General features: G+C 44.9%; 1 protein-coding gene across 1 annotated transcript in view; it reads right to left on the bottom strand.

The window, feature by feature from the left end:
* Window positions 1–26,352, bottom strand: part of LOC126418966 (bicaudal D-related protein homolog) — a 540,337-nt gene that overhangs the window by 34,969 nt on the left and 479,016 nt on the right. The window contains exons 2-3 of the mRNA XM_050086013.1: window positions 8,932–9,147; window positions 2,990–3,106 (exon numbers count right to left, since the gene is read on the bottom strand). Coding sequence (XP_049941970.1) covers window positions 2,990–3,106; window positions 8,932–9,147 — 333 coding nt within the window. The remainder of the gene's footprint in view (window positions 1–2,989; window positions 3,107–8,931; window positions 9,148–26,352) is intronic.

Here is a 26,352-nt window from a genome sequence, read left to right as displayed (position 1 = left end):
GCCTATTAATTCATATTTGAGTAAAAAAATACTTGTTTTGCTTAGTAGAGGATACAACTGCCTTTCAGAATTGCGTTTTAGATACTTGTATCCATATTATGTTTCACATTATTCGGCAGCGTTGCACCATGATATTCAATAGAAACAAGACAATATTGCCAACTACGAATATTATAATTTTTTCCAGTACTTCCGTAATTCAACTCAGGTAGCTCGTTTCTCTTCCTATTTGACATGTTAAAATTTCAAGATGGATCAGGACCAAGCTGAGAGTTCTCGGGTACCATTGTAACGATATATTGCTCTGCACTTATGTCTGTGCAATGTTTAGTAAGAAAATGAGCAGTGGAAAAGCAGTTGAAAGGTATACTATTATGCTTGGAACCATTAAGAGACAACAGGGCGCCAAACTGCATTGAATAATGATGAGGAAGAAGAGACCCTCAAACCGGCCCTTGTCAGTTCTGTGTAGAAGGTGAGTTCTAGGTCTCATCTCTTCGAACAGCTGATGGAGGGTTCTAATGGCTCTGAGCACTATGGGACTTAGCAGCTGAGGTCATCAGTCCCCTAGAACTTAGAACTACTTAAACCTAACTAACCTAAGGACATTACGCACATCCATGCCCGAGGCTGGATTCGAACCTGCGACCGTAGCGGTCGCACGGTTCCAGACTGTAGCACCTAGAACTGCCACTCCAGCCGGCTGATGGAGGGAAACAGTTTTATTTCCCTAACACTCTTTATGAAGATTTACTCAATGTGCAAGAAATTATGTATATACTTCACACGTACAATAAAATATGGGGAAGATCTGTCTTTTCTGACGAACATTCCAGAATTTTCTCTGAATTCTAAAGGACCGGTACTTATTTCCCAATAAAGAGTATTCAAAATATAAATAATCTCTTCTCTGGCGTTGGTTGTTTTAACACAGTTTGCAAAGTTGACCTGTTTTGAGGTAACTTAGCCATCGCTGTTTGCAAATTTTTAATGTAAAAATAGTTCATTTATTTCTCTAGTTTCCAGAGACTGAAACTAGAGGTCAAGCCTAATGATTTATAACCATCTTAGATATTTTTTATGTATCAGTTTGTACATCATCTGTAAGAAAGAGAAAAAAAGTGGCAAAGCTGTTCTTGTTGGCGGTGCAAACCGTTTTATTGTCTCTAAAAATATTTGTCTTTACAATTTAGATGCTTCCGCATGCATTCGGCTAATTCTGGAAACATTAATTTCCACTCATATTGATATGTCGAAGACATGGTTTTAGAAGGCTTTAACAGGCTCTTGGGACGGATGAAAATCTTTGCTCACTTATTATTTGCGTGACATAAGAGGAAAAAATCAAAGTCATTAGTCGATACATTATGTTAATATGGGTGATTAAGCATCAATTCGAAGTTTTTCTCCGTCAAATAACCGACTGTTTGACAGAGCCTCTGACAGCTTGGACTGCCGTGATGATGAATGATATGACGTTTTCAACTTTTCCCCTGATTTCACCAATGACTTGTAGCAAACATTAGCATTCAGACCTAACTGTACTTCGATCCTTTTAAGCAATGAAGGCCAAGACTTCTACGTTGCTCTCGCTTGTGAGCGGAGTTCTGTCGCTGGCTGCCCACTGCTAAAGGAACGGCACAATGTACTGAGTGGTCCCAAGAAGGACCGAGCAAAGCCTAACATCGTACGCATGCAACACATCATGCACACGTCTAGTTTTGCATGACGTGACTGAATCTACTTTAAAGGAATGGTCACCACGTGTCCAATGTAATAAAATGAAGAAGCAATCACTTTCCTTGAGAATGTTTCGTGGGCGAACCAGTTTCATTGGTTTCGGTTCACCTCCAAATACCGAAAAAGCTGGCTGTTAGCTTACTTTTTGGCTGGTGTGAATATGTACATGTTTCGTCTTCTGTTACGATGTTGCACTTCGACGGTCGAATTTTTTGAGCATTTTCTTACATCAGCTTCTTACGAGCCTGAGCTTCATTCATATTGTACATACGTCACAGTAAATCTCATGTTGACCTTGTGACACATAGTATCGTAGTTCTTCGGAAGAAAAGCTGATTTTGGTACAACTTCACGAAATTCGTCACAGCTGAAAGAACGAACATGACGAAATTCAGCATGCCAATTTTGAATAGCCTTCTCTGAAAGCGACAGAACCCAGAAGTTGAATGAAGCGATTCTAGGGATTGTTGCCCACGGGAACAGTAATAACAACTTATCCAACAGAAACCTTCTCGTGAAGGTGCCAGAACCACCGATATCATGTGTTTGATCGTTCTCCCCTTTTTCTGCACACACACACACACACACACACACACACACACACACACACACACATCACACATTCTAACTACTAACAGCGCCATATTTTCACCTGGTGGCAAATAGTGGAACTATTATTTTTCATCATACTTTGCGAGCGCACCGATTAATGAACAATTAATGATGTTTCAGTGTTCTGCGACGTATACAGCCCGCACCGCAGCACTCGAAACTCCATCAGTTTAATTATAACCACGCATAGTACAACGAAAAGGACTACGTGTGTCCACATTGCCTTTATCGAGTGTGTCTACACTCCCACTCTTCCGTGTTTCAGTCACCTCATTGAAACTACATATGTACACTTTAATGCTGAATAAGAGAAGAATGTATGAAAATACAGCAACTTCTATTTTGGGAAAGTCACTCTGTAAGTATTATGTGTGTTAAAATACATTGTTTCGAGCGATGTTTAGCGTTTCGCCAAATAATACGTAATTTATGATTGTTGTGAATGTGATGGTAATAATCATCTGATAGAAGCTATTATTCCTTCTGTGACTTCTGATTCTGCGCTCTACTACATAGAAAGGCGCCTGTTAAGCCTGTTGTTAGTTTTGAGATGCCACGAGAGTGGCGTTCTGTCCAGTGAACTTTAGCGAATGTTTTTCATCTATGATGGAGTAAGTAGTCTCTGAGGAAGGCTTACCTCATCCCTGAGGACCTCCAGGCTGCTGACGTGGTCCTGGAGGCTGGACTTCTTCAGGTTGCACTGGTCTCGCAGGCCCTGTAGCTGTGACGTCAGCTGCTCCTCCGTCCTCGCAGACTGCACCAACACAGTTACACAACTCAGTTAACAGAAAGACTCATACGGAAATAGACAGACAAGGAATTTGGAGTTTATAATAATTTTGGAAGCACGTTATTGCGGATTTTATGAAGGTGACATTAACTGCTTATTGCAATTACGTTTCTAACTGAATATTCACTGTGTCTGTGCGATTTATTTGTCTGCCTTCGGGGTGTAAACAATAACTGTTTACGACGTACCACAGTACTACAGGGAACATCCAGACGAAAAATTTGATAAAAGACACTTGTGGTCCATCCAGCCAGGGTAAACCTCAAACTGTCCTACAAAAGGTCACCTTAGTTACAGCACATGCGCGCCTCCCGCCCTTTTACGCCACCGGATTCGTCGTGCACTTACAAATTGTAAAACTGACGTTTGTGTAAATTTTAACTCGCAATTTTGTGAATTCTAAAAACGTGAAACTAAATTTTTTTTTTCGCGGCCAGGTTAGACAACTGTTCTTTTAAGTATTAATTTTTGATCGAAATGGAAACGTAATTACTTTTTGCATAACTTGTTCGAGAAGTCTTTTCCGTTTATTACCCACACAGGTAAGGTTAACATACTAACGTTAACGAAGGCCGGTGTCATAAGAGAGCGAAAGGATATTCAAACCTCGCGTGGCGCGCATGCGCTGTAGCTTAGATGATTTTTGTAGTCCAATTTGAGATGTCCCTTCCCCCCACCCCTTTCATGGAAAGGTAGGTTGTGTGAAAGAGTCATAAACAAATAAAACCTAGAAGGTACGCAAAGGATGTGTATATCTTGGAAGAAGGATATAGAGAGTTGAAACAAAAGCTTGCAGAAAGGTGACAGTGACGAAATACGAACTCCAGTAGAAAGAAGTGGCCATCGAGAAGTGTGCAGCAGATAGTTCTGCGAGAGGACAGGGAAGGTGTTTGTAGTAAGAAATGTTGATATTGCAAAAAACGAAAAAGATGGAAGAAAGCAACGAGATAGTGAGTAAAGTGGATTTATGGAAGAATGAGAAAGATAAGATGAGAAATAAGAGGATTGATGATAGACAAGGCAAAATACTGAGAGAAGAATGCCTCAAGATGAGAGAAAATAAATTCGATGAATGACGGGGGACAGGACATGTAGAAATAGTAATTATGATGAATAAGAGGAATGTTTTGTTTTCCATCATCATCCTGGATTAATTTATCAAACCGCAGCGTGAGATATATGATCAAAGGGTCAAGGTGATCACTCTACTGAACCGCTGGCCAGTAACAATCAACTTCAACTTCTGTCTTTTTCATTCATTCACCTACGACAAGGCCATAACATTATTTCTTATTTAAGTGTCTTGGTCACAGAGTTTTACTAGAACAGAATTGCCGATTTTGGCTATACAATAGCGATCTTCAGAATCTCTCATTCTGCTGTACTGCAACAAGTCATAAGTATGTAACAATGATCTGAATTCGAGGTGTGACACAGTTACATAAGAGACATGCGACCATTTTATACGCATAAACTTAATTTATTCACCTCCACGCCTCCTTTTTTTCCCTTTAATCGATATTGATATACCTAGCATTCACAGATTATATATACAGCCTGTGTAAATCAAGTGTGTACTACACTTAATTATCATTTTTTTAAAATGCAAATTCATTTTGCAATGGTATATTTCAACTAGCAATTTGGCAATAATTTGTCTTCATTCAGATTTTGGCACTATGTAATTGCTTATAAAAACAGATTTTTTTCTTCAAATTTCGCAATGTAGTTGCACACGCATTTCCTTGTGCTTTTTTTCATTGTTATCTATTATTAAAATTGTATTTTTTTAATTATATACTATATTATGTTATTCACTGTTTGTGAGTGTATATAATAAACAAAGGTTGCCAGTGGGCACCTCCTTTCCCTTCCTCTTCCCATTCTTAATTTTAGCCGTACGAACTTTAATCTAGCAGTGCAGCTTAATAAGATTCAGTTTTTTGTAAAATGTAATGTTATGTATTTCCTTTTTTTTTAAGTAATACAACACATTTTCCTGTGGCACGTAACTTTCATCTATTTTCTCCCCCGCCGTCATTCTTCATATTAGATTTCGTATTTATTTTTGTTGTCTTGTTTTTGCTCTATTGTTACAATTTATTACATATTCTTTGCTGTATAACGTCGCCGGCCGCGGCGGCTTAGCGTTTCTAGGCGCTTCAGTCCGGAACCGCGCAACTGCTACGGTCACAGATTCGAATCCTGCCTCGGGCATGGATGTGTGTAATATGCTTAGGTTATATGTGACTGTAAGCTTTCCCGGCGTAAACGGTTGATGAAGGTTTCTTTGGTCTCCAGCTGGGTGGTAGCGTTGATATCTCGCGACGTTTCATACTACCCATCTTCGCCAGAAGATGGGTAGTATGACACTTCCCGAAACGTCGCGAGATATCAACGCTACCACCGGGCTGGAGATCCGAGAAACCTTCATAAACAGGTCTTAGATTAGTTAGGTTTAAGTAGTTCTAAGTTCTAGGGGACTAATGACCTCAGATGTTAAGTCCCATAGTGCTCAGAGCCATTTGAAGCCATTTGTATAACGGCCTATTTGATATGCTTTGTTTTTGAATAATTTTACATCTGTATTTGGCTTGTCGAAAGCGTTTTGCACTACCTTGCGCCACTATTCACTCCACCTGGTGGTCATGTTTGTTACATTGTATCATCATAGTTTCTCAGTTGTACTCGGATGGTTCCTGTACATGACACTATTACATGTGTATAAAGCTCCCTACTCCCTTTGGCATGATAATTTATGCTTTTCTTAGCTATTGTCGGTTTTATTATTTGGTAATTACTAAAAATAAAAAGTTGTGTTCCTCATGACTTTTGTAACCTTCGTGCAGATATTCTGAAGACGAGTTTTGATTAGTATTATTGTTACATACTAACGATTTATTGCAGTGCAACAGGAGAGATACTGATGATAGTTATTCTGTTCAAAAATCGCTTTTCTCTAATTTTATGTCAAATTCTGTTCTTCTATGACGAAGGGGCACAAGCTGGGATGGAAAAGAACCAATCGGCATTTACCGTAATCGATTTGGGGAAACCGCAGAAAACAGATCTGGATGCCTGGTCGGGGATGTGAAACACCGTTAGATGATTGGAGATCTGTTTCGTTAACCAGTGTATCATCCCAGACGATGGAACTTGATCGCTAAAGTAAATTACGGATTTTTTTACCTAGCGTTTATCTTGCTGTAGAGGTTCAGCTGTTTTCATGCTCTGATAAATTTATTTTTATTTTAATTTAATGATCGGGATCTCTTTCCGTCGCCACAGCAATTGTTAACCGAAGGACGCCGTCTGTCTCTAATTCTTGTAAGCTTTGCTCTGGATGTAGCACATTTTCTGAGGCTGGGTCTGGTTGGTTTGAGGAGCTGGGGGCGCAAGCGTGGGAGGGAAGGGTGTTAGGGGATTATACAGCGATGTCATCATTTCTCCTGCGTGGGATAGTTCACTTGGAATAAATGGCATCAGCTCTAGAAACTGACTGGCTACCGTGCTGGGCATTGGGTGATCTTCCTCACATCACCTGTAGTTCTGCGAAAATTTTTGAGAAATTGGAGATTAAACTCAGATCTGGGAAGCAAAAGTAACTTAACCGAAAGATTTTAAGATTGCAGCAGAGGAGAGGAAGAAGTACTGCAATGGCTTGGGGCCAATGCTCGCCACCTACAAATTCGTAGAAGGGTTGTGAGCTACCTAGAGAGAGGGGTGGGAGGGGGGGGGGGGGTACCGGGAGAGGGCTAGCGCACCATTTACCTACAAGAGAGTGCAAAACCACTGAAAACTATATTCAGGCAAGAGGCAAGCGAGTGTACCAAACTGATGGTCGCTTAACTGCTGGGCAGATTCGATACGGCACTCGTTTACAGCCTTATCCTGCAAGTCTGTGTGCCTTGTGTTAAGCTACAGGATAAGGTCGCTGGGAAATAAAGTACTTCAACAATAATAATGAAGAAGATATACATGTAATATCATAGTACACTACTGGCCATTAAAATTGCTACACAAGAAGAAATGCAGATGGTAAACGGGTATTCATTGGACAAATATATTATACTAGAACTGACATGTAACTACGTTTTCACGCAATTTGGGTGCAGAGATCCTGAGAAATCAGTACCCAGAACAACCACCTCTGGCCGTAATAACGGCCTTGATACGCCTGGGCATTAACAGAGCTTGGATGGCGTGTACAGGTACGGCTGCCTATGCAGCTTCAACACGATACCACAGTTCATCAAGAGTATTGACTGGCGTATTGTGACGAGCCAGTTGCTCGGCCACCATTGGCCAGACATTTTCAATTAGTGAGAGATCTGGAGAATGTGCTGGCCAGGGCAGCAGTCGAACATTTTCTGTATCCAGAAAGGCGCGTACTGGACCTGCAACAAGCGGTCGTGCATTATCCTGCTGAAATGTAGGGTTTCGCAGGGATCGAATGGAGGGTAGAGCCACGGGTCGTACCACATCTGAAATGTAACGTCCACTGTTCAAAGTGCCGTCAATGCGAACAAGAGATGACCGAGACGTGTAACCAATGGCACCCCATACCATCACACCGGGAGATACGCCAGTATGGCGATGACGAATACACGCTTCCAATGTGCGTTCACCGCGATGTCGCCAAACACGGATATGACCATCATGATGCTGTTCACAGAGCCTGGATTCATCCGAAAAAATGACGTTTGCCATTCGTGCACCCAGGTTCGTCGTTGAGTACACCATCGCCGGCGCTCCTGTCTGTGATGCAGCGTCAAGGGTAACCGCAGCCACGGTCTCCGAGCTGATAGTCCACGCTGCTGGAAACGTCGTCGAACTATTCGTGCAGATGGTTGTCGTCTTGCAAACGTCCCCATCTGTTGACTCAGGGATCGAAACGTGGCTGCACGATCCGTTACAGCCATGCGGATAAGATGCCTGTCATCTCGACTGCTAGTGATACAAGGCCGTTGGGATGGAGCACGGTGTTGCTTATTACCCTCCTGAACCCACCGATTCCATATTCTGCTAACAATCATTGGATCTCGACCAACGCGAACTGCAATGTCGCGATACGATAAACCGCAATCGCGATAGGCTACAATCCGATCTTTATCAAAGTCGGAAACGTGATGGTACGCATTTCTCCTCCTTAGACGAGACAACAACGTTTCACCAGGCAACGCCGGTCAACTGCTGTTTGTGTAGGAGAAATCGGTTGGAAACTTTCCTCATGTCAGCACGTTGTAGGTGTGACCACCGGCGCCAACCTTGTGTGAATGCTCTGAAAAGCTAATCATTTGCATATCACAGCATCTTCTTCCTGTCGGTTAAATTTCGCGTCTGTAGCACGTCATCTTCGTGGTGTAGCAATTTTAATGACCAGTAGTGTATCATAGTATATTTGCTGTAGAAAGAAAAGATAAAAAACGTAAAAGTAATGCGTTACAATACGGTAGTGAACCCAGAGTGCCTCTATGCTTTCCACTGGATTACAGACTTGAATGTTGAAGGATTCCGAGACAGAAACAATGACAGAACTGGTGGGAGATGGTCTGACGGAAGAAAAAAAAAAAAGAGACATGGTAAAAAGACGAAATAACTTGGAGGAACAGAGGGAACTGAATTTGTCACTTTGTCCCTAGGAGGTGGAAATGGTAGGGGAAAAAGAAAAAAAGAGAAGGAAGCTAAGTAGGCATACAATAATGCCTTAAGGCTCAAGGGCGTGGTGCATGTGTTTGGGCCGCAGACGGGGGGGAGACAGGAGCGAGGGTGGTGGGTGCGCACGCTACCTCCTTGAGCCTGGCGGCGAGGCGCAGGTTCTGCTCGGTGAGCTCGGCGACGAGCGCCGCCTTCTCGCGGTCGGTGCGCCGCAGCTCGGCCTCGCGCTCCGCCAGCTGGCGGGTGGCCGCCTGCAGGTCGGCCTGCAGCTCCAGCAGCCGGGACTCCGCCTCCGACCGCGCCGCCGCCAGCTGGCGCCGCAGCTCGTGCCGGTCCTGCTCCAGCCGCTGCAACGACACACAGACACGTCACCGTCAGCCGCAGCGCTGCGCAGAAAGCTACTACACAAAATGGGAATATCTCAGCTGCAAAGCGGGGAGGGAGGTTGCGAAGGGGGTGGGGCACTTCCCCCTTATAATTATCCAAGGCTATCTCATTCTTATAAACTAGAGAAGGTTCGGTAGTTTTGTAATAGTATATATTACCGGTAGTATTCATTTTGCTGGTAGGGTAACATAAATGAATGTGGGAAAGAGAACCAGGGAGCCAATGACTTCTCTCTGTTCGCTAATGACCTTGCTTTTTAGCGTTGTCCACCATATATCATCCATCATTCTCTCGTTTTTTGTTTGTTTGTGTAGCACTTAATTAGAACTGCGCATCATTCTGAGGTAGTTCATTGTGTATCTATATCCTCAATATACCGTGTGTTCAAAAAGTCAGTATAAATTGGAAAACTGAATGAATCACGGAATAATGTACATACAGAGGTACAACTTGACACACATGCTTGGAATGACATGGGGTTCTATTAGAACAAAAAAAATTCAAACGTTCAAAAAATGTCCGACAGATGGCGCTTCATCTGATCAGAATAGCAATAATTAGCATAACAAAGTAAGACAAAACAAAGATGATGTTCTTTACAGGAAATGCTCAGTATGTCCACCATCATTCCTCAACAATAGCTGTAGTCGAGAAATAATGTTGTGAACAGCACTGTAAAGCATGTCCAGAGCTATGGTGAGGCATTGGCGTCGGATGTTGTCTTTCAGCACCCCTAGAGATGTCGGTCGATCACGGTACACTTGCGACTTCAGGTAACCCCAAAGCCAATAATCGCACGGACTGAGGTCTGGGGACCTGGGAGGCCAAGCATCACGAAAGTGGCTGCTGAGCACCCGATCATCACCAAACGACGCGCGCAACAGATCTTTCACGCGTCTAGCAATATGGGGTGTTTTTTGGTTCTAGTAAAACCCCATGTCATTCCAAGAATGTGTGTAAATTTTTACCTCTCTATCTACATTATTCCGTGGATTATTAAGTTTTCAAATTTATACTGACTTTTTGATCACCCGGTACATATACTATGTGATCAAAAGTGTCCGGACACCCCCAAAAACATACGTTTCTCATATTAGGTGCATTGTGTAACCACCTACTGCCAGGTACTCCATATCAGCGACCTCAGTAGTCATTAGACATCATGAGAGAGCAGAATGGTGCGCTCCGCGAAACTGACGGACTTCGAACATGGTCAGGTGATTGGGTGTCACTTGTGTCATACGTCTGCAAGCGACATTTCCACACTCCCAAACGTCCCTAGGCCCAATGTTTCCGATGTAATAGTGAGGCGGAAACGTGAAGGAGCACGTACAGCACAACAGCGTACAGGCTGACCTCGTCTGTTGACTGACAAACACCACCAACAGTTGAAGAGGGTCGTAATGTGTAATAGGCAGACATCTATCCAGACCATAAAACAGGAATTCCAAACTGCATGAGGATCCACTGCAAGTACTATGACAGGCAGGAGATGAGAAAACTTGGATTTCGTGGTCGAGTGGCTGCTCATAAGCCACACATCACTCCGGTAAATGCCAAACGAAGCCTTGCTTGGTATAAGGAGCGTAAACATTGGACGATTGAACAGTGGAAAATCGTTCTGTGGAATGACGAATCACGGTAGACAGTGCGGCGATCCGATGACGGGGTGTGGGTATGGCGAATACCCAGTGAACGTCATCTGCCAGCGTGTGTAGTACCAACAGTAAAATTCGGAGGCGGTGGTGCTATGGTGTGGCCGTCTTTTTCATGAAGGGGGCTTTCACGCCCTGTTGTTTTGCGTGGCACTGTCACAGCACAGGCCTACACTGATGTTCTACGCACCTTCTTGCTACCCACTGTTGAAGAGCAATTCGGGGATGGTGACAACATCTTTCAACACAATCGAGCACCTGTTCATAGCCGCGCGGAGGGGCCGTGCGGTTAGAGGCGTCATGTCACGGATTGCGCGGCCGCTCCCGCCGGAGGTTAGAGTCCTCCCTCGGGCATGGGTGTGTGTGCTGTTCATAGCATAACTTAGTTTAAGTAGTGTGCAAGGTGGTGGGGCACTTCCTACTCATAACAATCCAATGCTATATCATTCTTATAAACTAGAGATGGTTCGGTAGTTTTGGAACAGTACATAAATGACGTAGTAAATCGTATGATTACCGGTATTATTCATTGTGCTGGTAAGGTAACAAACATAAATGAACGTGCGAAAGACAACCGAGGAGCCAATGACTTCTCTCTGTTCGCTAATGACCTTGCTGTTTAGCGCTCTCCACCATAAATCATCCATCATTCTCTCTGTTTTTTGATTGTTTGTGTCGCACTTAATTAGAACTGCGCATCGTTCTGAGGTAGTTCATTGTGTATTTATATCCTTAATATATATACATATACTATGTGATCAAAAGTGTCCGGACCCCCTGTAACACCTCGGTTCAGTTTACAGTGATAAAAGCTATAGAAAGAATAATTTAAAATTAAGAATAGAATTTTTAGAGGGGAAAATAGTGTAGAATCAGAGTTCGGCAATTGCAGATCAAAATTATAGTATATCAGCAAGTAGTTTAACGTATAAGTACAGCAAAGCCACGGAAGCTCCGTCATGGAGAACGCAGTGACGTTAAACTCTTGTGATGAAAAACCAATATAAAGGCCTGATCGTCATTATTGCCGCCTTTTTCCTTGATTGTTTCGTTAAACGGTGGGGAACCCGTGTCAGTCAGCGAGACAATAATTAGATTGGACTTTATCGTGTTAAGATTCACGATAAACTGTTAGAATATTACGGAGATTAAAAGTGATGTAGTGTACCATCTCTGACTGTTGGTAGCAACGGAGTATTAAGGGGATTTCAGGACTTTAGTGCTAGATTGGAACTTTACCGACATACAGACGACAGAAACTCAAATTATCTGCTGATACGAGTGAATTCAGAGGTACCAGTATTCAGATATTTACGTGTGGACTTTTGAGTGTCGTGTGCCGTTAGTTGCGAATCTGGACGTAGAGCGCGTGCATATCGGCATTTGCGCACTATTTAGATTCCTCCAGGCTAGGAACCTTATAAATAGACCATCACCTATCACCATCTTAATCCTTGAAAACAGAGTGAAAGTGAAATACAAGAGTGTTGTAATTATTTCATTTACTAGTACTAATCAGTGAAGGTTTTACGGAACTAAAGCTATTCAGCAGTAAGTCAGCACCATCTAGCGGAAAGCGTAGGCATTAACTAACACGCTAACTGAAGTGAACGTTTACGTGTTTTACGGACTGCTTAATATGAACTTTTGTGTCTCTTTGACGTCCCCACTCCCTCCGAAAGGTGGCGCAGGCTGTCTTAATCATTAAAGGGGAGAGTTTTAGCCGGGAAAATTACTAAATAAAAGCGATATTTACAAGACTCGCAGTAATAGCAAAACACAAGGCCCGCACCTCATCGGAGAGTCGTCGCTGTCACGTCGGGAAGTAAAGCCGGAAAACCTACCGACGATACGTATCTACGAGCAGACGTCGACGTGGAGTACCTAAAAAGGGAACCACAAAAGAGTTGGGGATGCTTCAACCCCCATAAACATACTTTTTTCATATTAGGTGCATTGTGCTGCCAACTACTGCCAGGTACTCCATATCAGCGACCTCAGTAGTCATTAGACATCGTGAGAGAGCAGAATGGGGCGCTCTGCAGACTCACGGGCTTCGAACGTGGTCAGGTGATTGGGTGCCACTTGTGTCATACGCCTGCACGCGAGATTTCCACACTCATAAACATCCCTAGGTCCACTGTTTCCGATGTGATAGTGAAGTGGAAACGTGAACAGACACGTACAGCACAAAAGCGTACAGGCCGACCTCTGACTGTCGGCTGTCAGAGACCGCCGACAGTTGAAGAGGCTCGTAATGGGTAATAGGCAGAAATCTATCCAGGCTATTACACAGGAATTCCAAACTGCATCAGGATCCACTGCAAGTATTATGACAGAAGAGAGGTGAGTAAATTTGGATTTCATGGTCGAGCGGCTGCTCATAAGCCACATATCAAGCCCGTAAATGTCAAACGGCGCCTCGCTTGGTGTAAGGAGCTTAAACATTGTATGAGTGTCCAGTGCGAAAACGTTGTGTGGAGTGACGAATCACAGTAGACAATGTGGCGATCCGATGGCACGGTGTGGGTATGGCCAATGCCCAGTGAACGTCATCTGCCAGCGTGTGTAGAGCTAACAGTAAAATTCGGAGGCGGTAGTGTTATGGTGTGGCCGTGTTTTTCATGGAGGGGCCTTGCACCCCTTGTTGTTTAGCGCGGCACTATCAAAGCATATGCCTACACTGATCTTTTAAGCATCTTCTTGCTTCCCACTGTTGAAGAACAATTCGGGGATGGTGATTACATATTTCAACACGATCGAGCACCTGTTCATAGCCTCGCGGAGTGGCCGCGCGGTAAGAGGCGTCATGTCACTGACTGCGCGTACCCTGCCGCCGGAGGTTCGAGTCCTCCCTCGGGCATGAGTGTGTGTGCTGTTCTTAGTATAACTTGGTTTAAGTAGTGTGCAAGTCTAGGGACAACCTGGCGATTGCATCTTTCAACACGATCAAGCACATGTTCATAATGCATGGCCTGTGGCGGAGTGGTTACACGAAAATAACATCCCCGTAATGGACTGACCTGCAGAGTCCTCACCTGAATCCTATAGAACACCTTTGGGATGTTTTGGAACGCCGACTTCGTGCGAGGCCTCACTGATCGATGTCGATACCTCTCCTCAGTGCAGTACTCCGTGAAGAAAGGGCTGCCATTCCCGAAGAAACCTGATTGAACGTGTGCCTGCGGGTGTGGAAGCTGTCATCAAGGCTAAGAGGGTGGGCCGACATCAAACTGAATACCAGCATTATAGCCACGAACTTTTAAGTCATTTTCAGTCAGGTGTCCGGATACTTTTGATATCTTCAAGACAAGAGGAAGATCGCCGAAGTAAATGGCGGCCCATAATCTGTCGGTCCCAGTGCTTCCACACATTCTTTATAATAGGGGTATAACACCATTTCGACCAGTACTCTGCCGGCTGGAGTGGCCGAGCGGTTCTAGGCGCTTCCGTCCGGAACCGCGCGACCGCTACGGTCGCAGGTTCGAATCCTGCCTCGGGTATGGATGTGTGTGATGTCCTTAGGTTAGTTAGGTTTAAGTAGTTCTAAGTTCTAGGGGACTGATGACCTCAGACATTAAGTCCCATAGTGCTCAGAACCATTTGAACCAGTACTCTCCACATTGTGTGCGTTGAAGTGTGCGTTTCACGGGCTAGCTGACAGGTGATTATTACTGGGTGGTCGGGCACACAATCCAACACCATCTTCTCAATGTCCTGCGTTCGGACATATCTTTGGTCGGGGCCTTTGCCAGCTCTCCGTGGCGTGGACGATCCCGTCTCTCGAGAGTTGGTATTTGCAGAGATGAACTTCTTTCAGTTAGGATGACGTATAGAACGAAATTTTCACTCTGCTGCCGAGTGTGCGCTGATATGAAACTTCCTGGCAGATTTCGACTGTGTACCAGACCGAGACTCGAACTCGGGACCTTTACATTTCGCGGCCAAGTGCTCTACCGACTGACCTACCAGAGCACGACTCACGACCAGACCTCACAGCGTTACTTCCGCCAGTATCTCGTCTCCTACCTTCCAAAGTTCACAGACGCTTTCCTCCTAAACTTGTAGAACTAGCACTCCTGGAAGGAAGGATATTGGAGGGACATGGAAAAAGTCCCTATTCCCACACTAGCACAACTGGGCTACTTTTTGAATTTCCCAACAAAATTTTCAATTTACCACAAAACTTGAAATCCCTCTGGGGTGTGTGAGGTTCAGCAGTGGGGTGGGGGGGGGGGGGGTCGATGACGTTATCAGTGATACACACTGCACCAGAACTGGCTGTTCTTACATTGCCCAGTGATAATGTCACCAACTGTCAAAATAACGACTAACCATCAACTGCAGCCCGCACCACTGCGAAACACGCAGGAAGAATATCTATGAAATTCTAGAAGGTATCGAAGGAATGTGGAGCCATGTCGACTCCAGCGCCAAGGTCAGCTGCACTAGGTTTCTCAGCTGAGGGTCCATGGCGTGAAGGCACCTGATCTGGGTGGTCTCACAGATACACGATTCGGTTTAAATCCAGGGAGGCTGGTGGCCAGGGGAGTATGATAAAATCATCCTTGTGCTCTTCGAACCCCACACGTAGACTTTAAGCTGTGCATTGTGTTGGTGACATATACAATTGTGCCGAGGAAAAAGACATAGGAATTCCCTCCAGCCTGGACCCTTCTGAAGATTGTTGCAGAGTGTTTGCTTTCAGATGTTTCCTGCTGTAAGTTCCAGCGGCCATCTGCCCAATGAAGCTTAAAACGTGATTCATCTTTAAAGGCCACTTGTCACCATTCAGTGGAAGTCCAGTTGCGGTATTGGCACGCAAATGCCAGCCTTCGTCACTGATGAAGAGCAGTCAGCTCGGGTATATGAAGCAAGCATCTGCTGCGGAAGTCTGTACACAGCAACAGTCACTGATCAGTTGTTGAGGAGACACTTTTGGTAGTCCCTTGCTTTATCTGGGTGGTCAGTTGCTCACTTCATCCAGAAGTGTCTCCACAGCTGTTGTTCATCAACATCATCTACAACCTGTGCTGCAGCACAGTTGCCTCGGAGCCGGTTTTGGATAACACTATTTTACCATGCACAGTATAAGTTAACCATGGAGGCACACGAACAATTTACAAACTTAGCCATTTCTGAAATGCTTCCATTTTTGGTCCGAAAGCCATTGATCATCCCCTTTTGCACATCGGATAAATCGCTCCGTTTCCGCATTTCGACAACGACTGCACTATTTTCTGCGCCCCCCCCCCCCCCCCCAACACTCTTTCTGTATCCTCCACTGCTAGTGCTGCCACCTGCTATCTTCGAGTGGTTATCACACATTTCTGTCGAACACAGGCAATGGTCACATTAATGTGACTGGACCATGTAAATGTGATGAGAAGGATGAATTCGTTTTTCTTGCATTGTTTTAAGGAAATGAAAGATCTTTTCCGTGCTTACCTTGTTAAAAGCTCCTCTCTAGCCATCGAGATAGGTTTCCTAAGACTGATAGGTGTATTAGGATACTGTCTTTCCCTGCCATCTCCGACTCTTTGCTAAGAAGATGAGGTGTTTTGTTCCACTCTGCCAACTGGAATGCTAATCTCCATGGGTCGTCTATTTTAAGACCACAAGATCGCTTTCCCATTTTAAAAAGATAATCATGGATTTCTCTTTCTTGTTGAACACATAGCAGCTACTGCATCTGTCATTTCCTAGAACTCTTTTTTCTTTAGTTAGTTAAATCAAAATCGTCACAGCGGGCTATAACGAGGGATGACAGCTTTTTATGTAAAATAATTTAGAAGTAAATCAATAGTACTATATATGATATACAGGGTGGTCGGAAATTCCCGTTACACACTTCTAGGACTTGTAGAGGGGAGTGAGTACATCGTATGTTGAATAGGAACCCATGTCCGGAAACGTCATCCAACGAGACTACAGAGAGTCAAAGTTAGAGGCGCGGGTGTCTGTAAAAGTGAAAGTTACCAACCCTACACTCTTCGCAACACAAGAACCGGTACACGTATTCAACTGTCAGAGGTATCAGGACGGTTTTCGTTTATAACTTTCGACTCGTTCGTTTCCGGTACAGGTATCCTTACTTCAAACTAATACATTTATCGTTCTCCATTATCCTAAAAAGTCTGTAACATCATCACGGAATTACCCCGTGTATACGTATATTTACGGACGCCCGCGCCTATAACTTTGACGCTCTGTAGTCTTGTAGGATGACGTTTCCGGACATGCGTTCCTATTCAAAATACGATGTACTCACTCCCCTCTATAAGTCCTAGAAGTCTGTAATAGGAATCTCCGACAACCCTGTATAGAAGTAAATAACATGGGAGTGAGTACCGTGGCCACTTTTCCCAGTCGGACGCTACGTCGGTATTAGAGGTTCACTGGTGAAACTATCAAACTGAAAGAAACAACAAGGAGCTACATTTGTAAGGCAAAAGAGGTTGTTTAAACACTGCTGTTGTAAAACAGCATTTCTGTGTGTTTAAGCACAGTAAGGAGAATAATATAAATTACTTACATCATATCACACAGCTGAAAAACAGAAAAGTTTTTACTAAAAAATAACAGACAAGCGTCCTCTGTCAGACTTAGCGACAGCTATGGTAGTGTACAGCGTCTCCCAGAAATGTGACAGGCTTCGAGGGTGTTTTCGGAAGAAATGGAGGTCTGAAACTCGTGTCCAGAAATGTCACTCAGCGACGCTACACAGGTCTAAGTTATAGGCACCAGCGCCCGCACCTAGGCCGTCCCTTTAGCATGACGTTGCAGGGTGATGGACTGTAGGCGGAATGTTTGGCAATGTGGAGCAAATAGAGCTAGCTGCTGCGTAGACAGGCCTTGTCTCTTATAAATGCGATGCGTTGTTGCCTTCGCGGATGACGGCTGCGGATGCAGTTTGTTTGTATTCAGTATACAGAAAAATATTGCAGACGGAAATCGGTGTCCGCAACCGATCATCCATCGAGGCAACAGAGCATCGCATCCATAAGAGAAAAGGAGTTTCTACACGGCAGCTGGCTCCACCTTCTCCACTGGCAGTCGTGGCCATCAGTAGCGATCACTGATAAACAAACAATACTGCGAGACGTTCCGCCTATGGTCTGCCAGCAAACAAAGCCGAAACCACTGGTTTGCAGACATTGTCTTGTACTCGCCTCTTTCGTTTCTACATATAAGAGTCAAACAGCTTGTAAATGTAGTAACTGTTTCGAGCATTTCTGGAACCACCGAACCCGAGTGGAAAAAAATTTCTAGATGCGAGTAGGGCTCCCACTCCGAGGGTTCCGTCCAGACTTAATTATGATTATACACAGTTCATCCATCCTGGGAGTCGAGACCCTCTACGATTTTTACATTTTATCGACAATACTACTGGCAAGCTATCGGTCCAGGGAATATCAAGCTTTTTGAGAATTTAACAAATGACGAAAATAGTTTTTTGTGATATACGAGGGGTGTTGGAAAAGTCCGTGGAAAAATAAAAACTACTTACGTGTTTGGGGCAAACGTTTTTTATTTTTCGACATAGTCTCCTTTTAGACTTATACACTTCGCCCAATGCTGTTCTAATTTGTTGATCTCTTCCGAATAATAGGAATTGTCCAAGTCTGCAAAATAGCTATTAGTTGCTGCATTTGAATAAAATCTTTGTCCCGCCAGCCATTTCTTCAAATTGGAGAACATAGTCCGAGGGAGCCCAGTCTGGAGAACAGGGGGGATGTGAAACGAGTTGCAATCCTATTTCCATTAATTTTGCGACCGCAACTGCTGAGGTGTGTGCTGGTGCATTGTCGTGATGGAACAGGACATTTTTGCGGTCCAATCGCCGGCGTTCCTCTTGCAGCTCGGTTTTCAAACGGTCCAATAACGACGAATGACGTTCATCTGTAATAGTTTTACCCTTTTCTAGATAGTCGATGAGGGTTATCCCTTGCGAATCCCATAACCTTTCTGGCCGAAGGAATGGTCTTCGCCTTTTTTGATGCAGATTCTCCCTTGGTAACCCATTGTTTAGATTGTTGTTTGGTCTCATAGTAATATATCCATGTTTCATCCACAGTGACGAAACAACGCTTAAAGTCCTGCGGACTCTTCCTGAACAGCTGCAAATCATCCTTGCAACACTTCACACGATTCCGTTTTTGGTCAAGCGTGAGCAATCGCGGAACCCATCTTGCGGATGGCTTTCTCATGTCCAAATGTTTATGCTAAATATTATGTACCCGTTCATTCGAGATGCCCACAGCACTAGCAATCTCACGCATCTTAACTCTTCTGTCATCAATCACCGTATCACGTATTTTATAAATGATTTCTGGAGTCGTAACCTCCACAGGGCGTCCAGAACGTTCAGCATCACTTGTGCCCATATCGCCACTCCGAAAATTTTGAAACCAGTTATAAACTGTTCTTATCGAAGGCGCAGAGTCACCGTAGTGTTTATCAAGCTTCAAGCGTTTTGCCTTTCATGAAGTAATGTTTATCACCACACGAAATTCTTTTTCGTCAATTTTTTGACAATCACTAGACTTCCTTGATTCACATGAATGCCGAACAGAAACAGACCAATATGACTGAAAATTGGTGTACGTTCTTTCCAAATATGCTACTAACTAAACATGACTTCTATACGCGCTGGTGGTGCCATCTCTCGGACTTTGCACGGACTTTTCAAACGCCCCTCGTAATTACAGATTAACAGTTTTCCAATTTTATTTCCTTTACTTGTACTGTGAAACATTGCCTCTTGCCAAATTTCAGAATTCTAGGTCAATGGGAAGCACCCTACAAGTTTTGATGCGCGAGTTTGCGCGTGTCACAATGTGTGGCATAAATAGCCATATCTTTTGATTGCATTGACTTAGAAGCTTAACTTTCCTAGACAGCCAAGGGACCATGGACCTTAATATGCGACATAAATTTCAATGTGATACGTCTACCTGTTCCTGAGAAAAAGGGGTTTTTAACAGTCGGACAGATAGAGATAGAGATAGATAGATAGATAGATAGATAGAGAGAGAGAGAGAGAGAGAGAGAGAGAGAGAGAGAGAGAGAGAGAGAGAGAGAGAGATATGGACAACTAAGTAATCCTATATTTACCGCCGGCCGGTGTGGCCGTGCGGTTCTAGGCGCTTCAGTCGGGAACCGCGTGACCGCCACGGTCGCAGGTTCAAATCCTGCCTCAGGCATGAATGTGTGTGATAGGTTAGTTAGGTTTAAATACACTCCTGGAAATTGAAATAAGAACACCGTGAATTCATTGTCCCAGGAAGGGGAAACTTTATTGACACATCACATGATCACACTGACAGAACCACAGGCACATAGACACAGGCAACAGAGCATGCACAATGTCGGCACTAGTACAGTGTATATCCACCGTTCGCAGCAATGCAGGCTGCTATTCTCCCATGGAGACGATCGTAGAGATGCTGGATGTAGTCCTGTGGAACGGCTTGCCATGCCATTTCCACCTGGCGCCTCAGTTGGATCAGCGTTCGTGCTGGACGTGCAGACCGCGTGAGACGACGCTTCATCCAGTCCCAAACATGCTCAATGGGGGACAGATCCGGAGATCTTGCTGGCCAGGGTAGTTGACTTACACCTTCTAGAGCACGTTGGGTGGCACGGGATACATGCGGACGTGCATTGTCCTGTTGGAACAGCAAGTTCCCTTGCCGGTCTAGGAATGATAGAACGATGGGTTCGATGACGGTTTGGATGTACCGTGCACTATTCAGTGTCCCCTCGACGATCACCAGTGGTGTACGGCCAGTGTAGGAGATCGCTCCCCACACCATGATGCCGGGTGTTGGCCCTGTGTGCCTCGGTCGTATGTAGTCCTGATTGTGGCGCTCACCTGCACGGCGCCAAACACGCATACGACCATCATTGGCACCAAGGCAGAAGCGACTCTCATCGCTGAAGACGACACGTCTCCATTCGTCCCTCCATTCACGCCTGTCGCGACACCACTGGAGGCCGGCTGCACGATGTTGGGGCGTGAGCGGAAGACGGCCTAACGGTGTGCGGGACCGTAGCCCAGCTTCATGGAGACGGTCGCCGATACCCCAGGAGCAACAGTGTCCCTAATTTGCTGGGAAGTGGCGGTGCGGTTCCCTACGGCACTGCGTAGGATCCTACGGTCTTGGCGTGCATCCGTGCCTCGCTGCGGTCCGGTCCCAGGTCGACGGGCACGTGCACCTTCTGCCGACCACTGGCGACAACATCGATGTACTGTGGAGACCTCACCCCCCACGTGTTGAGCAATTCGGCGGTACGTCCACCCGGCCTCCCGCATGCCCACTATACGCCCTCGCTCAAAGTCCGTCAACTGCACATACGGTTCACGTCCACGCTGTCGCGGCATGCTACCAGTGTTAAAGACTGCGATGGAGCTCCGTATGCCACGGCAAACTGGCTGACACTGACGGCGGCGGTGCACAAATGCTGCGCAGCTAGCGCCATTCGACGGCCAACACCGCGGTTCCTGGTGTGTCTGCTGTGCCGTGCGTGTGATCATTGCTTGTACAGCCCTCTCGCAGTGTCCGGAGCAAGTATGGTTGGTCTGACACACCGGTGTCAATGTGTTCTTTTTTCCATTTCCAGGAGTGTAGTTCTAACTGCTAGGGGACTGATGACCAGAGCGGTCCCATAGTGCTCAGAGCCATTTTTTGTAGAGATCTACCAGGAATGAAAGTGGCCCCGTTTATTCCCGGGAAGTCGCACGGCAGTGCTAACGAAACCCGACCTGCCAGTCGGCAGGGGACTGGGCGTGGTCGCCGGTCGCATCGCATGGCAGTCAACACGCGCCTTCAGGGGGTGCCGGCTGCGCAATTACTCAGGGCGCGACGCGGGTGAGCCGAGGTGTGCTAGGTCTCCCGCCCCCACGCTACTGACCCCGCCCGCACACAGCCAGCAAGGGCGGGTCACGTCCTCCCTGTCTCGCCAGAGCCCTTGGGGCACGTCAACAGCGAGCCCTTTTCGATTGACCCGCCCTTGAATGGCGTTGCATTAAAAATGGGTATCCCATGAGTCCGGTGCAGTTAGTCCACGAAGCTGCCACGGGAAGCGCTCTTGCGGCGAATGACACAAGACGATCGCTTTAACTCGCGACGCCTCCGCTTGGCGGCGCGAGAGGGTTCGTAGGTGAAGAACCTGTAGAGAGAGTAGCCAATTCTCAGGCGGCCGCCTTGTTTCTTTCCACACTGTAGGCGGGAAGTGCAATTCTGCAAACCATCGCGAAGTGCTTGAAAGAGAGAATGTTCCATTGTAAGAATTATTAGGGCTTTTTCCCGTGCCATACACTGCGGGAGCTTGGGAAGCATGACTTAAAAAGATTCTGGCCATCTGTAATCAATCTGATCTTGTCCTTACGATCCATACATTCCCAGATTAATAATTTATAGCCGGTTCTTTAAACTTTGTAAGTATGGAAGTTCAGTACATTCAGCATCTCCGTAACACTCTCACAGGTCAAACAAAACTGCGACCTTAGCCCTATTTGGTGCAGGTCCCACACACTTGAACAATTTTGTAGTCTGGGTGGCATTAGTATTTGTAAGCAATCTCCGTTGTATTCTACCAATAAACCAAAGTCTGATATCTGCATTACTTACGACTGAACCTCTGTGACGATTCCATTACATATTCCTACAAAGTGTTCCACCCTAACCATTTATTATAGTTTTCTTGACATTCCGAAAATAATGTGAATCGTGCAGATAAAGTTTCTCTTGTTTTAATTCGTATGTTCTGATGTCATTTCAGTTTTTGCTATTGGGAGATATTCATCGCTGAAGTTGGTAGACGCTAAGCTTTGAATATATACATATTCTTCGTGCGCCATTGTGGACCAAATAACTTTTTCTTATACTGGGAGAATCTAGTAAACTTATTTCTGCACAATATGAAACACCAAAAATCGGAAATACAATTTCACAACAGCTGATTTTCGAAAATGAAACACACACTTTCTACCCTGATACAGCAAATCATTATCCCATTTAGAAACGCTACAAGCTACCCATTATCAGATTTATATTCCTTCACCTTCATTTTCCATAATCAATCATTTGCACTGAGGATGTCAATAAACAATAACTAAAATCAGTCTGTAAATAACAAACTGCGTGGACTGTATTACTACAGACACATCTCACAAGACGAAAATCATTGATTCACATTAACAAATAACTATCAGGGATGAAGATATTTCTCTTGCACTTTGTCAGCAACAGAGACTATCTAACGTCACTGAATTTCCGCGCTCTGCTGAATGTCGCCCCCACGAAACCCGGAAAAACGTGTACCGAGAAATACACGGAGGTTATGAAAGTCGTGGCATGCCTCCTTTTGCCCGGCATAGCGCTGTAACTCGACGTGTCATAGACTCAACAAGTCGTTGGAAGTCCTATGCAAAAGCTGCCTCTACAGCCGTCCACAATTGCGAAATTGTTGCTAATGGATGATTTGTGCACGAACTGACCTCTCGATTATATCCCATAAATCCTCGACGAGATTCATGTCGGACTATCCGGGTGGCCAAATCATTAGCTCGAATTGTTCAGAATGTTCTTCAAAACAATCGCTAACAATTGTAGCCCGATGACATGGCGCACTGTCATCCATAAAAATTCAATCGTTGTTTGGGAACATTAAATCGATGAATGGCTAGAAACTATTCAAAGCAGCCAGACGTAACCACAGCCAGTCAGTTACCCAATCCATTCCATTTAAAACACAGCCCACATCATTATGGAGCTACCACCAGCTTGCACAGAACCTTGTTGGCAACTTGGGTCCATGACTTCGTGGGGTCAGCGCCACACTCGAACCTTACCATCAGCTCTACCAATTGAAATCGGGACCGATGACTGAAATCGGTACTCATCTGAAAAGGTCACTGTTTTCCAGGCGTCTAGGGTACAACCGAAATGGTCACGAACCAGGAGAGGCTCTACAGGCGAAGTCGTGCTGTTAGCAAAGGGTCGTCTGCTGCCGTAGCACATTAACGCCAAATTTCGCCGAACTGTCGTAACGGATACGTTCGGCGTACATCCCACTTGATTTCTGCGGTTATTTCGCGAGGTCTTGCTTGTATGTTAGCACTGACGACTCAACGCCAACGCTGCTGCTTTTGGTCGTAAAGTGAAGGCCGTCGACCACTGCGTTGTCCGTGGTGAGAGGTAATGCCTGAAATTTGGTATTACCGGTACACTCTTGACACTGCGGATCTCGGAATATCAAATTACCTAAAAACTTCCGAAATGGAATGTGCCATGTCTCTAGATCAATCTACCATTCCGCATTCAATATCTGTTAATTTCTGTCATGCAACTATAATCACGTCGGAAATCTTTTCACATTAACCACCCGAGTACAAATGATAGCTTCGCCAATGCACTGCCATTTTATACCTTGTGTAAGCAGTACTACCACCACACATCCTGTCCCATGACTTTTGTCATCTCACTGTAGCTACGTGTGTTCATTAATGATGGACGCGAGTTAGATTTTCCATCCTTTGTTTCATTCTGGCTGTCGGTATTCCACTGTGAACAGCATTTGATGCGAAAAGGTCTCACTACACTACAATAGCAGTCAACGATGATTAAATTTTGGACCGTGCCGTTCAACGGAAAGGAAGACGGAAGTTTTACGTTTAACATCTGGTCGTCGACGAGGTCATTAGAGATAGAGCACGAGCTCAGATTGGGAAGAAAATTGTCCATGTCATTTCAAAGAAACCAGCCCGGCATTCACCTCAAGCTATTTATGGAGGTGTTCGTACAACGATTAAGTTCCGGAAAACCAGCACTGCATAAGTTATTTTTCCGAATGTGTCCCAAGAAGTGCAAAAAATGGTTCAAATGGCTCTGAGCATTATGGGACTTAACTTCTGTGGTTATCAGTCCCCTAGAACTTAGAAATACTTAAACCTAACTAACCTAAGGACATCACATACATCCATGCCCGAGGCAGGATTCGAACCTGCGACCGTAGCCGTCGCGCGCTTCCAGGCTGTAGCGCCTAGAACCGCTCGGCCACTCTGGCCGGCCAAGAAGTGCATATCTTGCCTTAAGTCGATATAGCTGGCTGGCGGTCGCGTGCTTGTCGGCTATAGTCGCGGCCGCTGGTAAGTCGATATTTGAGTATCGATTGCAGGCCAGCGACCTCGGCGTGCATTTGCATGAAACTCGTTCGGTCACCCTCCGAGATGGCCAGTATTTACAGTATGTTGAAACTACAGGCAACTGCAGAGGAGGAAGTGGCTTACGTCCTCACAATACCCACGCAGTTACGTAATTCGATTGCTTGAACACAGTCACAGTAACAGTAACATTCATTAACTTCGCACATTCTTTATTTAAAAATTAACCGCCATATGAAAAAAAGTGTAATACCCGTACATACTGCAAGAAGGCTGAATATGAGGCGTCGCATCGCATCCGTACCCAGAATTTGGCTCGCTCTGTATACCTTCTAAAACCGGCCCCGTATAGTTGAAATATGTTTATGGCCTCTTGACCAAGCTCCTACAACGTACATCGCATTATACAATTGTCTTGATTGTCAGAAGCTAGCATTCAGAACGAAGTAAAAGAAACGCATTTGTGAAGTAGTTAATGTTTGCAGTAATTAGATGTCACTTGGTAAGGAAAAATAAATAGATTTTGTGAGCAGTTCCGGGGAGCGAAGACGTGCAGTAACTATAGCAAAAATTGTTTTCAGCGAGTAAAATACGAAAACATGTCGGTGAATTGTAAAAATTTTCTATTTTCTCACTACTTTCAAGACGGGTAAGGAAACGCAAATTTTTCTAAACAGCGTTACATAGCACAAGATCGGTGCTAAATGTGTCAGTTGACATATCAGAGCCGGCCGTTATGGCGGAGCGTTTCTAGCCGCTTGAGTCCGGAACGGCGCTACTGCTACGGTCGCAGGTTCGAATCATGCCTCGGGCATTGATGTGTGTGATGTCCTTAGGTTAGTTAGGTTTAAGTAGATCTAAGTCTAGGGGACTGATGACCTACGATATTAACTCCCATAGCCCTCAGAGCCATTTGAACCATTTGACATATCAGATGTTCATTGTCGCATTAAATGTGCAGCTGTGTATCTTTAGCAGACAGAAAATATTTTCAACTTCTGTGTAAATGTAGGGAAACTACCACATCCAAAGAGCCATAGCTAAGAACAAACATGTCATAAACGAGCAGATATATTTCAATACAGACTCTCTACTAAACTTAATACATGCCAGAAAAACACCTCCAGAAAATATTTCCTAATGGGTGTTAACAAAATTCTCATTTACAGAAACATTTTCCTTGCTACTGACAGACTACGTTTTCTGACCGATTTCAAACAAGTGCCGCTCAAGCGTCAGATCTCATTCGGAGACTTCTCTGCCGCGCTGGTCGAAGTCACTGCCTGTGAGTCAGTAGTGGTATTCTGCTGCACATAAAAAGACGATGTTATTTTGTTCAA

Source organism: Schistocerca serialis, chromosome 9, assembly GCF_023864345.2.
Source record: "Schistocerca serialis cubense isolate TAMUIC-IGC-003099 chromosome 9, iqSchSeri2.2, whole genome shotgun sequence".
NCBI lineage: Eukaryota > Metazoa > Arthropoda > Insecta > Orthoptera > Acrididae > Schistocerca > Schistocerca serialis.
Note: the sequence above shows the minus strand (reverse complement) of the source record. Positions and strands in the feature narration are given on the sequence as shown.